The sequence below is a fragment of the Ambystoma mexicanum genome, chromosome 7q (assembly GCF_040938575.1).
Source record: "Ambystoma mexicanum isolate Mex_15411 chromosome 7q, UKY_AmexF1_1, whole genome shotgun sequence".
NCBI lineage: Eukaryota > Metazoa > Chordata > Amphibia > Caudata > Ambystomatidae > Ambystoma > Ambystoma mexicanum.
Window position 1 is genome coordinate 173,547,634 of NC_090941.1, and position 15,064 is coordinate 173,562,697.

The 15,064-nt window shown below is 43.4% G+C and overlaps 1 protein-coding gene across 1 annotated transcript in view; it reads left to right on the top strand.

Moving 5' to 3' along the window:
- The window catches only part of STK24 (serine/threonine kinase 24), a 1,188,458-nt gene extending 1,175,634 nt beyond the window's left edge, over positions 1 to 12,824 (top strand). The window contains exon 11 of the mRNA XM_069639237.1: positions 2,861 to 12,824. Within this exon, the coding sequence (XP_069495338.1) occupies positions 2,861 to 2,897 (37 nt within the window). The 3' untranslated portion in view covers positions 2,898 to 12,824. The remainder of the gene's footprint in view (positions 1 to 2,860) is intronic.
- Positions 12,825 to 15,064: the final 2,240 nt, after the last annotated feature.

Consider the following 15,064-nt stretch of genomic DNA (forward strand, 5'->3'; position numbering starts at 1 on the left):
GCCCAGATTGAATTTAGGCCAATCGAGCCAGTAATAACACTTATGGTGCACAGTCAGCCTGGACATACTTTCTGTGGCATGGCATGTTTACTGGCTGGGACGGCGTACATGGTAATAATGGCATATATTGATGCAGCCTGCATGGACCACATGGGAACAACCAGCATGAATATATCTTTATACTAGCATTTGTTGTGTACAACGGCGGCATGAAATGCATTGGAAAATGTTCCTGTGCACGGTTGGTGACTTGCAACTATTGGGTTTTTCCATGTGCTTCCATACAAAACAAATTGCAAAATGTATGGATTTCTACCCAATTTTACAAAGAAAGTGCTGTAAAATACATGTGTGTAACCCAATGTTTCAAACATTTTCCTGGGAGTGAGAAACCCCCTCAAGCAACCCTTGTTTGGTTTGGGCTCCCTCACTGTGCTCTGTCGATCCTGCATAGTTGGCACAAACATTTAAGCCTCTTCAGTTCAGAAATTCACCAGCCTCCACTGTACATCATCCATCTGTCACTGCGTATGATATGTGTTTTAATGCGCACACAGGGGCAGGGTGCTCCTTAATGCTGGCGTCAGGCACCACATGCCGTCATGCCATCCTGTATATGATACAAAGGGTAGTCTGGCATAAAACCTTTCTTCAGTAGAGACATCTAACTTTGCTGGAGTTGATTTGCAGTTGTAGCTATAAACCATATTTGGGCTCCTCCACACAAACTCAAGGGGAGATTTCTCAAGTCCCCTGTTTGCGAAGGTGCTGCTGCGGGCCCAATGCTTAACATCAAAAGGGGGCCTCACCAAATGTTTTGCCCCGGGCCTCACCACATTTTGTGACAGCCCTGCTTTTCTGTGCTTGGACAGTCAGAATAGCACCAAGAGGCCACAGCTATGGTACAGTTTCTCTTTGGAAAACTTAACCTCCTCCACGCCAGTCAGGTCTTTCACCTCCAGATAACAAGTCTGGTGGAAATAGTAAAATGTCCAATATTGAAAAAAATACCAGCTATTTCGCCACTCTGCCAAAATCCAAGTTTCAAACATGAAACTCGTGCTTTAAGCCTGCTTTTGCGTGGCAGTAATTAACGCAACGCCGAAGCATTACTGCATGGGGTGATTATCTCATGCAGTAATAAAAATTCCCCATGGAATCCAATGCGACTTCAAATTGGGAAATAACTTTGGGGTCTACATGACTTGTAATCATGTGGACCTGAAAACTGACTGCATGCAGTAACGGTATTACCATTTTGTATTATTTCTCGACGAAATACTACAAACTCGTAATCAGGCTCTTAATATTTCTTAACAATAGCACCCCAAAACTTTTTCTCATTTCCTAAGAAATGTGGATTTCAGTCTTGGGTTCTACCAAATTGTAACTTGCTAGTGATCGCTCTCAGAACAGAATCAAACAATTAAAAAGTTTAGGTCTCTAACTAAATGAATTCACTTACAAAAATACTCTCCAGAATATCAGGCTAAGACACTGATCAAAACCCATCTGCGCCAGGCCTAAGAATACGGTGATAAGGTCTTCGAGGCAATTCTGCTTGCGTGGCGAGCTACATGAACGTTCCCTCGCGCTCATTCTGGAGAGCTGGGAAAGTATTAAGGGGATAGTGGCTTTGATGGTAACAGGGAGGAGGGTTAAATCCATTAGGTTTCTAAAGACATTGGAATGTGTGGAGGGCAGATAAAATGTAAAACAATGGGTGATCAAGAGCTGATCACACATGTGGGGTAGTTCCAGGGAGGATCGGCAACTTAGGACGGTGGTGGACGGATGAGGCAAATGTTGGGGTTAATTGGGGGACCTGATTGGTCATGGAAGGATTGCTGAGAAAGGACACTGGGTGGATACGAAATGCAGTGGCATTCAAGACAGAATTTGGGGGTCAATGAGAGAGTAGAGGTTTGGGAGTGTAACAGGGATAAGCAGGAACAGTGAGACATGTGGGGCTACAGAGCTTATAAGTAGCCTGGAGAGACTCAAGGACACCTGAGAGTTGTAGGAGTGTTGGAGGGATACAGAGGATTCTGGGATTCAGAACTGGGCTGCTAAGACATTTTTGATAAAGCAGAGTTCAAGCCTTTGCAGGGTTGGAGGGGGGGGGGGGATCAGCCACACAAGATTTGGGGGAGGTTCTGAGCTCAGGAGGGAAGGCCAATGAGGCTGATAGAGGGGCGAAGAGAAGGAGACAAAAGTTGATGAAGAATAGAGAGGATGGAGAGGAGACAGGGATTATAGTAGAGACACACAAAAGCCGGGATTATCAGATGCCATGGTGAGGATAGATGACCACAGGTGCTATTCCCTGAATCAGGGGCGCAGTGGATCAGTGGGTAGTTCTCTCTAGCATTCTAGTTTGAAAACCCTTATTCCCATCCTCATATGACAGAACAGAACACAAGGGGTGGAAATGTTCTCTTAAGCGACGTAACTGCGGGTGAGCTTTGCTACTGATAATGTTCCTGGAGTAATTCAATCCTGAAAAGGAAAAGGTCTTGGATAAGCCTTTTCAAAATAGGATCAGCTGCTGCATTTGAAATCTCAGTCCCGCAGAACACATTGTGATGTGTTCAAATGTTGTTACCTTCCGTTGGTCTGTGCTGTACGCTGCATTAGCCGCAAGGCTTATGACTCTGCTTGGCTTATCATGTGACTTACTATTTTCTAGAAAAAAAAAAAAAGACTTGAATTTCAAATTGAATAACATGAGTCTCACTGGATTGCTGAATTCAGGGCTATTGTTTGTTGCCTGATTTGGACAATTTCACAAAGAGACCTTATAATGCAGATGTTAATATCCAGAAGCAATGTTTAAAAATATGCTTTTCCTTTTTTTCAGATTTTCTGTAACTGGAGCAAGTTCCTCATCCCACTGAAGAAGTATATTTTTGCTTTTTATTTCCCTGTGGGGATTGTTGTTGGATGCAAAACGGACCCTGTGAAGTCTGTGCTCAAGAGATTCCATAACACATTCAGGCTGTGGCGCAGGGACGTTCTTCAATGATGGAACATTCCGGAACGGGAATCCCCTCAAATATGGTCCCTCAGACCGCGTGGGCTTTTCAAGCTCTGTACAGCTCATTTTAAGATGATAATTGTTATTTTTGACTTAAATCTTGATCACAGTCCACATATTACCTGGCTGAGTCGTTTAAAGAATTCTGACATATGGGAGAACTGTGATGAAGAAATCAATGATTTTGGGAATTCTCAGGAATCTTGCTTTAAGTCGTTTTTAGCTCTTGTGGGAGATGAGAAAATGTTCTGCTCGATTTCTGTACAGTCGTGTAAATAATGTCATATTTTTATGGACATCAGAAAACCCCCCATAAAGCGTGGAGAAGGAATCACTGTGTACAGACAGCCTGTGCGCTTCAGTAGATGTTTTTTCTAGGTGAAATGTTTAATAGGCCACATTGAACCTTGTTTTATTTGGTCATTTTTATGCTTCGACAGGGGAGCTCTTTTTGTACATGCAGGAGTTGCCACTGAAAAATGAAAGAGACTATGAATTATATTCATTTCAACACTGATAATATGCTCAAATCACTGTTTTTAAAGTTGTTGTTTTTTTTTTTTTAAGTTATGCTTATTGGTTTTTGTTTGTCAAATTGGCATTCCTTCTTAATAACTTCTTGAAATGTTACTTTCATTCGTCCCAGTGCATTAAGCACTTGCACGTGCAGGTGCGTCAGGTCCCTGCACTTGCGCGATCTGAATGACACAGGGCCTAGTAAGATCAGTGTTTTGTCTTCCTTCTGCTTCCCCCTCCTTGTCTTGTCACGCCTAGAAACACTTGCGCACAGGCGCGTTATCAATGACCGATCATATCGTACTGTGAGGAACCGGCCACTGATTTTATTGTGTCAATACCACTAACTGATGAGATGCAGTTTAAGGGTGTTGAGCTGTGTACATTTGCAGTTATGTCTGAATCTCTTGCCTCTTCTTACCATCTGCAAATTCTCAAGCCAAAATTGGATTGTACTGGAAAGGAAAAAGTTTGATCCAAATAATGTATCCAGAGCAGAAAACTGTACCCCAGCCCTTGTTCAGTCTAGTTTTATAATGTGCGGTGCCTTGGGGTCCCTGAATATCAATGTCTAAGCAAGGACTTGCCATGTGGCAAGGACTTGCCATGGGGCAAGGGCTAGGGAACAAAACTATGATTGCATTTCTCCTGGCCTACAATAGGTAGTCAGAAGAGCCAGAAAGGGGGATCTATGTGATTCTACGACCCCCAGAATTCTGACGGACGAAAATGCGGACTTTTTTAAATATATTTTTTCAACCCCCTTAACACCACATCCATATGCAGGGGGAGATCCCTGTATCCTCCCATACTACTATTATATCCCATATCCCCCCACATAACATATATATGTAGTGTAAGGGAGTTGGAATTCTGGGGGGGGGGGATTCGAAGAAAAGTCAACATTTCGGGAGTCGGAATTCTGAGGGCAACATTTTGGTGTATTTCCCAGAAAAGGCTACTGGGCTTTATCTGTGCAAGCCTCCACGCTCTGGAATACTCTTCCTCTTGGTCTGCGTCTCATTGATGCTCATCTACTTTGCTGCCAGAAAAACCTGATTCCCATTGTACAACATAATTGAGTCCTTTTACCTTTAACACTATGGCAGCAGTGAGTGCCAAGAGTCTGTTTGCATTGTACAAGTGTTTTACAAAACCATTCAACTTAACTTCCAAGAGAACTGTAGGATTCATGTCTATTAAGCTACTTTAACTGTGTTCCTGGTTTTGGACCTATGAATGAAGAAATCATTATCCAAGGCAACGGCATCCTTTAATTAGAGAGTCTCTAAAAATGCTGTCTGCCATGTGAAGGATTTGACATTGAGAATAATGGATATGGCAAGAGATTGCCTGAGAAAACCATAGTGCCATCAATGTCCACCCTCATGCGTCCGACTTCTCCACATTCCCAACTCTTACCAAACGGATAAGGGAAAGGACCCCCACACTGTGATTGGAAAGCTTGAACCTTTAGGCCTCACAGCCCTGCGAATGCACACCCCTCGCATGCCGCTCTGGATCTGTGACCAGTGGTCACTACACACCTCTGACATACAGTTATTTTCTTGCAGTCTGTACATTGACTCTGGGAAATGAACCGGGCCTCTTGAATATGTAAATACACTTTAAGCACCTTCTGCGATGGCATATTTTCAGCACTAAAGTTCCTGCGCACTCCTGCGACCTTACAGAAGCAGATGGGTCCACCTTGTGTGGCTTGCTTGAGTGAACCATAGCAAAGTGACATCAAATAGCCCTAGTCTAAATTTCTTGCTAACTACTGTATACGTGTGGGCACTTATAGGCGCAAATACAAAAGGGGAATGGGGGTCCTCACCCCCTCAAAATAAGAAACATTATGCTTCTTGTTGCCCACTCCTTTTATTTACCGAATGAGGGCAATTTACTCACCAGAATCCGTTTTAAAAGCCGCAGTGCAGAAAAATGAAGTGTAAAAACAAGGCATAAAAGGCTCTTTTTTTACTGCTCCGCAGCATTTTAAAAATAAATGTCTGCAGGTTGATTGGGAGACATGAGGAAAAAGGCATTTCCTTCACGTCCTTCTAGCTCTGCCCGCAAAACAATGTAATGGCTGCATGGGATTTTCATGCAGACATACAATGAATGGATTGATACGGGTTCTGCCTGCATTTAGCACATTCTAAAAGCACATTCATTACATTGGAGTCCATTTTAAATGCTGTCTTTTCCTCGCAGTTTTACATTTCTTTTACAGAATGAAAGTAAACTGAAAGCGTAAAGGTGATTTCATCTGTATTTACGCTTTACTTTGGATTCCATTTTGTAGAAGTGGAAAATTGTGTGAAGGAGATCCACCACCGTGTAATTGCCAACGTTGTGTTCCCCCTGCCTGCAATTACCACTTTTAACAAAACGAGCCTGTCTGATTAAATTGTTTATATACTGAGCGAGAGAACACTTTATTTAAAGACAGTGATTTATGTACAAACTGAGCTAGAGAGACTTATTTACAATATACAAACTGGATGCCAATAAGACCATCAGAGATCATGCTGCATGACCCAAAATAAATGTTTGCAAGGTCTCATGATTTATGCTTTTTGAGACATGCAACGCCTCTACCCTTAGCAACACCCATCGGTCTTTCTCTGTGCACCTTTGTAAGAGACCCCCGAGCCCCTTCAATTTAGCATTTACTGGATTTTTCCTGTGTTGCCCTAGAGAACCAATTGGAAATGGTATGGACTTTTACCCAATTTTTCTCAAAAATAATACTGTCAAATACACCTGTTGAACATATCATGTTTAAAATGTTGCCAGGGCAAGAAAGGATCGAAATCGTCCTTATTACTCAAGGGTATCCCGCTCCGCTCAGTCGCGCGCTGTTATTTGTGGAATTGGTTAAAGCCCTCCACTAAAAGATATTCACCTTCCACCACTGACATTGAATCGTTTACAATGCCAGTGCCCCGCATGAGTCACCCACCCACCAGTACCAAAAGCAGACTCTCCCACTGGTGTACACATAATAATGTTAGTAGTTGCATGCAATGGCGGCTGGTACGTTTGGACACCAACGGTCGAAAGCCTTCTCCCCTTGTTTCTACGCGAGTTGAAAGATGTAAGGTTTGATTAAAAAATATACTTACATCTTTCGCCTAGTGCAGCGCGTGGCATGCCCTGAGGCAGCATGACCACCATGTGCATTGCACATGCATGATGGCCCAGGCTGGCCTGCCATTCTGTGGTGTGCGTTTCATCGGGGAGCATAGGGAGCATCTCGTGAGGACTCGCAGCATGACCCCCTTATTTTGTTCCACTGTCAGACACGTCTGTGGCCTGGCGATAACACGGTCATATGGTGAGATTGTCCCAACCTGCGCATCTTGCTCTGAACATGCTGCTGCCTAGATTTCTCTTAAGATGCCCGTTTTATTTCTTGGGCCTCTGCTTACTGTTACTACATTCAACATACAGCATGCTACCCAGGGGCTGCCCTAGCACCACCCTGGCCTAGGTAACACTGATACAAATGTTTCTGCGTTGGGCGTGCTCATGTAGCACTGTCTACTGACATTCAGGTGTGAGCTGCTACCCCATGCGCTAAGTGTGCCTATTGCCACAGTGCCATGCCACTAAGCCAGAGAGAGAGGCAATGCCAGGCAGTAGATTGAGGCACAAAAGAACCAAGCCATGCATAGCTCCAACACAGCCAACATCAATTCCTCCTTGTGTTGAAAGAAATGTGTCCCAAATTGCAATTCCTAAAGAGCACTGCTGGAGCCAAGCATCCCGCCCACTTGGTAAGTATTCAAGGAAACAATGGGACACATGGTTTGGGGCATGACGCCATGGTCCTCTGTGCAATGCGACTTTCTTGTTTTTCACTTTTCACATGTTTCTCCCATGGTCTCCCTGCCAAGCCTCATATACTGCCCAGAGCCATAGTAAGAGCTGAGCGCAGAAAGCAGGACGGTTAGGATAAAGTGCTGCAGTTATTAGACCCTAACCCCTAACCCAGATTAGACCGGTTAAGTGCACTGAGAGTGCTGCTGATGGATCATATAAGGGGATCTTGGGAAGATGTGGGCAGAAAGAAGAGCAGGGAAAATGTTGGAGAGGATGAAGGGGGAGTCCCACTGTTGGGAGTACAAATGAATATGTAAGGAATAGAGTGTGCACCTTGCCTTTGGTCCAGAGAGCCTCATTTCGAGAGGAGTGTTTACAATAATAGGCAGGGTACTGCATTGGCCTAGCATCCAACATCCCTCCAAGATTGAAAGCCAAAGAATGGATGGCCAGGTAAATTCAGCAACCTCAATGCAAGGCCTCCAGAAAGAAACCAAGAAGCATAAGACTTGGTCTTGAACCTTTTAAATGGTGTTGTGTTGAGTTAGGCTCAGGGACGTCATTTAGGGGTCGCCAGAGGTCGCTTTTCTTTTCTTCAATGCAAGCTCCTGGGCTGCGGCAAGCACTATTGGCTCTTTACTTCTGGAGTGGCTGGCTTTCTTGTTCAGGTCCAAAAAAGAAGAAAAATAAGAACAGGAGTGCCACAAGTCTAACACTTTCAGCACTGACCCTAAATAAGAAAGAATAGGAATACCAAATAATGTCTCTTTCTGGAATTCTATACAATAATTGCTAGACTCATTAAAGGTTTATTTCAGGCACTCTTCAGTGGGTGAGCCACCGATTTAGTCCATTCTTAAACGCCTCAACTCAGCCTTTCATCCTTCTGAGGTCGATAAATGAGTACCAACACAGGTTGGGTGATATTGGGTGTATATTTTTTCTGTATAAGGCGCTTAAGCGTAAGTGCTATATAATAAAACATCATTATCATTTAGTCATGGACGTCTGCTTGCATTCACAGTAATTTGGTAAAATGGGCCTATACACACTGATCTTAACGATACATATGGTGATCCATTCTTGGATGAAATGTACATCACATTATAGTGATATCGTAACCATAATTTTCATAGTGTACAATGCTATGTGATACCACTTCCTGTTTTGTCAACAGGTGAAAAGTCATGTTCCATCGCTTCCCGCGATATCACCTAGGGGTGGGGTCAAATGACATCACTTCCTGTGATGTCATCAAGGGTCATGTGATGTCACATCCGCTACCCCTGGCATTTTGGTGAAATGACGTCCCTGGTTGGCTTCATGTAAAATTCCAATAAGTGCATCCACTCTTAATTAAATCTGGTGTTGATATGGATGTCAATCCATTTGCCAATTCCCCAAGTCCCATGTTCCTGGGAACACTCCGAATCCATGAGGTCTGAGAGATAGAAGGTTCCGTTTCTTTGTTAAATCCTTTGCCCTTGCCAGTCTTAGTGTACCTATACAGTATATCAGGCGAATGACTGTGTATGGTTGATCTCATCCACTGAGCTCATCCTGCTCTGTAGGTGAAAGGCTTTGCACCCCCTGGATAACTGGTATCACGGTGTTACAATTTGTTCTGGCAAAATCGTGTTGAAAAAACTCATCGAAATATAGGGAGGGGTCAAGGGGATAAAAAAGGTAGGAGGGCTGGGATAAGTATACACATATAGGGAGACCTGGGGGAACCCTCAAAGCAAAATATATATATATTTTGCTTCATTTTTTCGATGGAATTGTTTGGGTAAAAAAATCCATCGAAAAAACTGCTGTCCGCAAAATGACATGGAACCAGATAACCACTGCTGCCCATCCTGCCTTGGAGTGGGAGCCTTTGTATCCCTGTGGCAGTATTCTGGACCAACCAGCCTGACAGATGTGACACTCTGTGACTATATGCTAAATCTAGTGGTCTATACGTTTTGATAGTTTCTCTGCCACCAGGTTAAAATAATTGTTTTATGTAGCACTTCCTGCTGCAGAACCTCGAAGCCCTGTAATAAAAGCTATTAGCCATTGTAATAGTACTGAGTTTGTAGACCTCAGACTGGAGAAGTGCTGAGTTTGCCTTGCAGGGGTATCAACCTGTGCCCTTTGGAGTAAAGATACAAATGGCGGAGAGGAGTGCTTAACTCACCAAGCTATCATATTTGCTTAAGAACCAGAACACCTAATTTGTTTCTATTCCTCCTGAGTGAATCCTTAGACGCTATTCCTTCCTGTAGGCAAGTTCGCCGTCCCTGGAGAGAATGCCCAGACCCATTCTTTCTGCAGATGGCTGATTCTTCTTCCCCGCATGAACCCATCCTTTCTAGCGTCAACATTTTCCCCATCCATATGAACACATATAACCGATCTTTGCTGCATTTGAGCAATTGTATGTGCCTGGGTGACTGATCAGAACCTGTCCTTACTGCAGGTGACACGTTGTATGTGCTTAGTCGAAAACACAGAACTGGTTGTTCCTCTGAGTGACAGATTTTATCTCCCTACGTAAATGAATCCCAGAATCCAGGTAAAAGATTGTGTTCCCTGTGTTAATCTCATTCATCCATACCTGAACATGTTTTTTTTCTTCATTTCTTGCATTATTCTTGTGGATCATGAATCCCTGGCACATCTGTCAGGGATAACAGTCGAGACTGGCCTGTGGCCATGTACAAGCTAGAGGTAATTTGCAGAGGACCCTGGCCTACATCGAACGAGGGCTGGCTGAATAGGCTGCTGTGGGAGCTCACCTTGAGTAATTAAGCGACTCTGTTTGCTCCTCGCGAGTTCTTAATCGCTGCCTAATTTTCTAAATGTCCAGAGCTATCCTTCCTTCAGGCAACCAATACCTCTGCCTGGTGAATCCTCAACACCCATCCCTCCTACTAGTAACTAGATGATTATTCTGGGGTTTCGCCCCAGATATAATCCTTTTTATAGTTCACTGGCTCACCACCTCTTTGGTAATTAGCAGAACCCATTTTTCCAACACAACATGCTGACCCCCAGAGCCTATTCTTTCTATGGACAGAGGGTTATTTTATCTACTGCTGAATCCCGCGAACCCCAGCCTTCCTATAGTTGAAACATTCATGGTCTATGAGCAAATCCCCACAACGTCTCCTTCATGCAAGGAAAATAATATGTTGTCCCTGAGCAAATTCCTTGAATCCACCCTGCCTGCAGGGGGCAGATTCTCTATCCTCTTCAGGTAATAAGACAAGCCTTGTTCCTGGACCTTGCAATTTCTCTGAGCACATTATTTCAATGGCTAAATGTGTGTTACCCGTTCCTCCAATGAGTGAGACAATGCCCAGAATCTAACAGGTAAAATGAAGTGTTATGCCCCTCGGACAATGGGCAGACTCTACGCTTCTTAGAGGTGCAACGTAGTGTTTTGTTCCGATGACAATGCCCAGAATCTATCTGCCCCTATGTGTGAAAGGTACTTTGTCTATCAGCAAATCTCCAGACTCCATCCCCTACATGTGATGAATACTATCCATAGGCAAAACTGCTAAAGCGTAGTAAACCTCAGTGTGACAGCTCCCGGGGATTGGTGAATCCCCTTAGCTCATGCTTTCCACGGGGAAAGGCTTATCTCAAAACCGCATCCTTCCTAGGTGAAATGCAGTCCTCACTGAATTGAACCTTCCTACAGGTCATAGTTCCTTCATTACTTCCTGCAGTCTTCAACCATATTGTCCCAGACCAAGTTCTTTTACTTTGCAAAAGTGACTGCAGAGTAATTTCGCTGCTCCAAGGTCACAATATTATATGTACGTCTGTTAACATTGACCCCCCACCACCCAAAATGTGAACGATGGATGCTCCCCTGGTGGCACTGATCATTTAATTTCTAAAAATGTATAAATATAAATTCGAAGCCCAAATACTTGCCCGGAACCCTAAATGGCCTGGTCGTGCTAGTAAGAGCCTTTTCTTGCACTGTGACATTGTGTTGAGTTGCAATCAGTCTCCTGCTTTCCAAAACACCAAATAAAGCTACTCAGTATTTGGAAAAACTGGGTATTGTGATACTAGCTTACTGACTCATTATTATTCAGAGGTCAGTCTCTGAAAGTCAAACGCTGTCTATCGGGAGGGACATGGCAGTGCACCCTACCCCCATTGTGTGGTAGGTGATGTTGCAGTGCTGCCCACTTCAGATTGTGCTCCATAGAAACAGCATTCCAACATGGACTCAATCGGTGTCCGGTCAAATGGTTGACAGACAAATGGTCGACAGGTCAAATGGTCGATTTTTTTATTTATATATATATTTTTTAGGTTTTCGTTTAGGGAAAAAGGGGGTTTTTAGCAAAAAAAAAAGGGGATTCGGGGGACCCCCCCAAAAAAAAGGTGAAAAAACAAAACAAAAAATTCGACCAGTTGACCTGTCGACCTTTTGGTGCCGACCAATTGTCCTGTCGACCATTTATTTTCGACCAAATGACCTAGAACCGACTCAATCGCTACTGCAACTGACCTGCTGTGAGCAAACAATAACTTGCACTATATTTATGACCATACAATGTTTTGCAACCCCTTCTTACTTTTCACTGTGCCACATTATCCTGGGAAACTTGACATCATTTACTCAGAGTGCAGGGCTGCACATTCTGCATCAAGGCGTGCATTTATCCACAGTATAATTGCTTTTTGAAAGTACAAATCTGACTCATTTATAAAATGCCAATTTTACACTGATGCAAAGCCATGACATCTATTGCACCCCCATCCCCCACCTATAACTTACTTGGAAAGGGACGGCCTAGCAGACAAATAGCAGGACAGGCATGTAGCAATAGCAGGACAGGCATGTTACCAGCATTGTGAAAGGCTACTGCTACTGTGCACGTTTCGCAAAGTGGACAAAGATTTAGTTCCTAGTGTTGGATCCCATTAAAGTTTAACCAAAATGTCAATATGTGATTTAAAAGGATCACTCTTTTCACAAACAGTATGTTGCTGCTTACAGACACAAACATTGTGTGTCCTTTTCTTCCTTGAAATGCCACAATTGCAAAGCAAGCTCCTGTGAACTGTTTTGTTTGTAGATGCCAAGCAATGTGTTGCCAGATGCTTATACTTGAAATGTTAGACCTTCACAGCGTTTGACCCTGTAAAGTCTATAGGCTTTGAATGTCAATAGATCATAAATGTCAACCCATTTTATTGTGCCTAAATGTGTGGAATCGAATCTACAGAGATTATATTGAAAAATACATGTTTGAAGAGGCCACTTTACTGTTATTAAGCAGCCATCCATTTTAACCATATGGCGTCTAGCTAGCCATGAAGGTCTCATTCCACTGTGGACTGGATGTTTTTCTGTACAGGCACCGGTTTCCGATGTGCAACTCTATGATCATGTTTTAATAAATAGAGTCTGGTTTCTGATGCTCCTGGTGTAACTGTGCAATCTTGTCTCCTTTGTGTCAGTCATGCTTCTGGGTAATGCGGCAGCCATTTTGAACAGATTCACATTCAAAGGGAATGGCACCGTTGAACGTATGACATTAAAAGCTTGTGTGACTGTCCCGTTTTGGTCTGCTTGTCACAAAAGGAACTTTTCAGCTGGTAAGTACTTCCAGGTAGAAGACAGCAGCAGAGATGTGGAGGCACTGTAGCCCTAAGCAGCCAGAACTGATTTCTGAACCCGGCCTCCTTTCTGCTGCCCGCTATGCAGTGAGATGTTTTTTCCAGCTGACCACCCTGGAAGAGTCCTTCGCCCTCTATGGTACCCTGCTTGGAATGGCACCGTTGAACGTATGACATTAAAAGCTTGTGTGACTGTCCTGTTTTGTTCTCCTTGTGACAAAAGGAACTTTAGAAGTGGCACAATGCTTTTCAGCTGGTAAGTACTTCCGGGTAGAAGACAGCGGAAGAGATGTGGAGGCACTGTAGCCCTCTCCAGGCGTGGCTGATTTCTGAACCAGGGCCTCTTTCTGCTGCCCAATATGAAGTGAGATATTTTTTCCCAGCTGACCGCCCTGGAAGAGTCCTTCACCCTCTATGGCACAAAAACCTGCTTCTGCCAGTTGTGCAGCAGCAAACATTCCTGTGTTTTCACCTAAAACTCTTGCCTGCTTCACACCATGCCACCCCTGAATAATACGTACATTGAACAGTGTGCATTGTGTTCAGTGGTAGACGTCTAGTGGAACTGTGACCCTAGCCGAGCTAGGTGTTGTAGGGGAGGGAGCATTGAGCAACACATCTGTTAGGAGGTTGGGGGAGGGAGATGGCTAAGTGGATGGGAGGGGCCAAAAAATGTTGTCCTTCTGAATTGTTTTTCATTTTGTTCTCTTTTAATCAAAGCATATTTCACTTTAAATGCAACTGCTATGAGGGCTTTGGAGGGATTTCCTCCTGCAAATTCTAGATTTTGTGGTAAGCCCCTTATCTGCCATTTTATGTTGTTGTACAAAGCTCCCACCGCTTTACATGTATGACAGTTCACATGTACAGAAAAATAGTGGTACAGTGACTGCAGTTTTCTACAATGGGAGAAGAAAAAGCCTGACTTTTTATTGTAGTACAATAATTTGTGAAATGACCTCTGCTTCCTCTTTACAGGTTCCGGGAGTCCTGATCAAAGATGCTGAAAACAAGCCGAAATGGGCCACGAGTAGTTGTGTGCAAATTAACAAAAAAATGTAATCACGTCTGCGTCCGAAAAAATGTAAAGAGTGTCTAACATTAATAGTGAAAAGATACATAGATCCAAGAAATAGGTCATGTGGTTTGGCCATCAAGGTTCTCTGATGCTTTTAATAAAAGCAAAATATAGGATTATATGATGAATGTGAGTGAGCCTCTCCACTTGTGCATAAGGCGAGCAAGATTTCCCTGCTGCCCCTTCCACGTCCAAGCCAGAGCTAGAAAGCAGCACCTGAAAAGGGGTTATACACCCAGCAAGAACCCAAGCGAAGTGTTGATCCTCAAAGAGACTGCCAAGTGAAAGTAAGAGGTATGCATTTACTGCAAAAGTACTTTTAATGAACTGTTAAATTGCTTCTTAAAAGTAGTGCAACTGTTAACAGCCATCAGTTCCTGCTCAGTGTGACAACAGATTATGTTCTTTTAACTATTGTAAAAGCTGGGAATTGTCTGACTAGCTAATTTTACAGCATTCAAAGATTAGGTTGGGCAGCCAAGAACAAGTGCCTTCAGCATCGGGAATAAAAGCGGTTTCATTGGCAGATCATTCTAAATCTTTCCCCTTTCTACTCTGAAAACCCAAGAAGTGGTATTCAAAATAATATTTCATAATAACATTAAAAGAAATCATAGCTTTGCTCCAAGGGCTACTGCCCTGAAACTTGGATTGGGACTTTGTCAATGCATAACACTGATACCATCAGGTCTCGGACATGTGTAGAGTGACACAAACTGACCTTGCAGTGAAAAACAGACATCCACAGGGGATTATAACATATTTTGAATCTGATTAATTTCTCTTGCATTTATCCTCTGACATATACATAGGCTCATTATAACTTTTCTGGTCTTGAAAAAAACCTGGTAATTCCGGCACCTACATTTTTTCTGGACCTGAAAACTACATTTCTGCCGGTGGGTGCCACGGATCTCCTGGCAGGCCTGATTTATCGGTATATCAGACCCCCACCGGTAGAT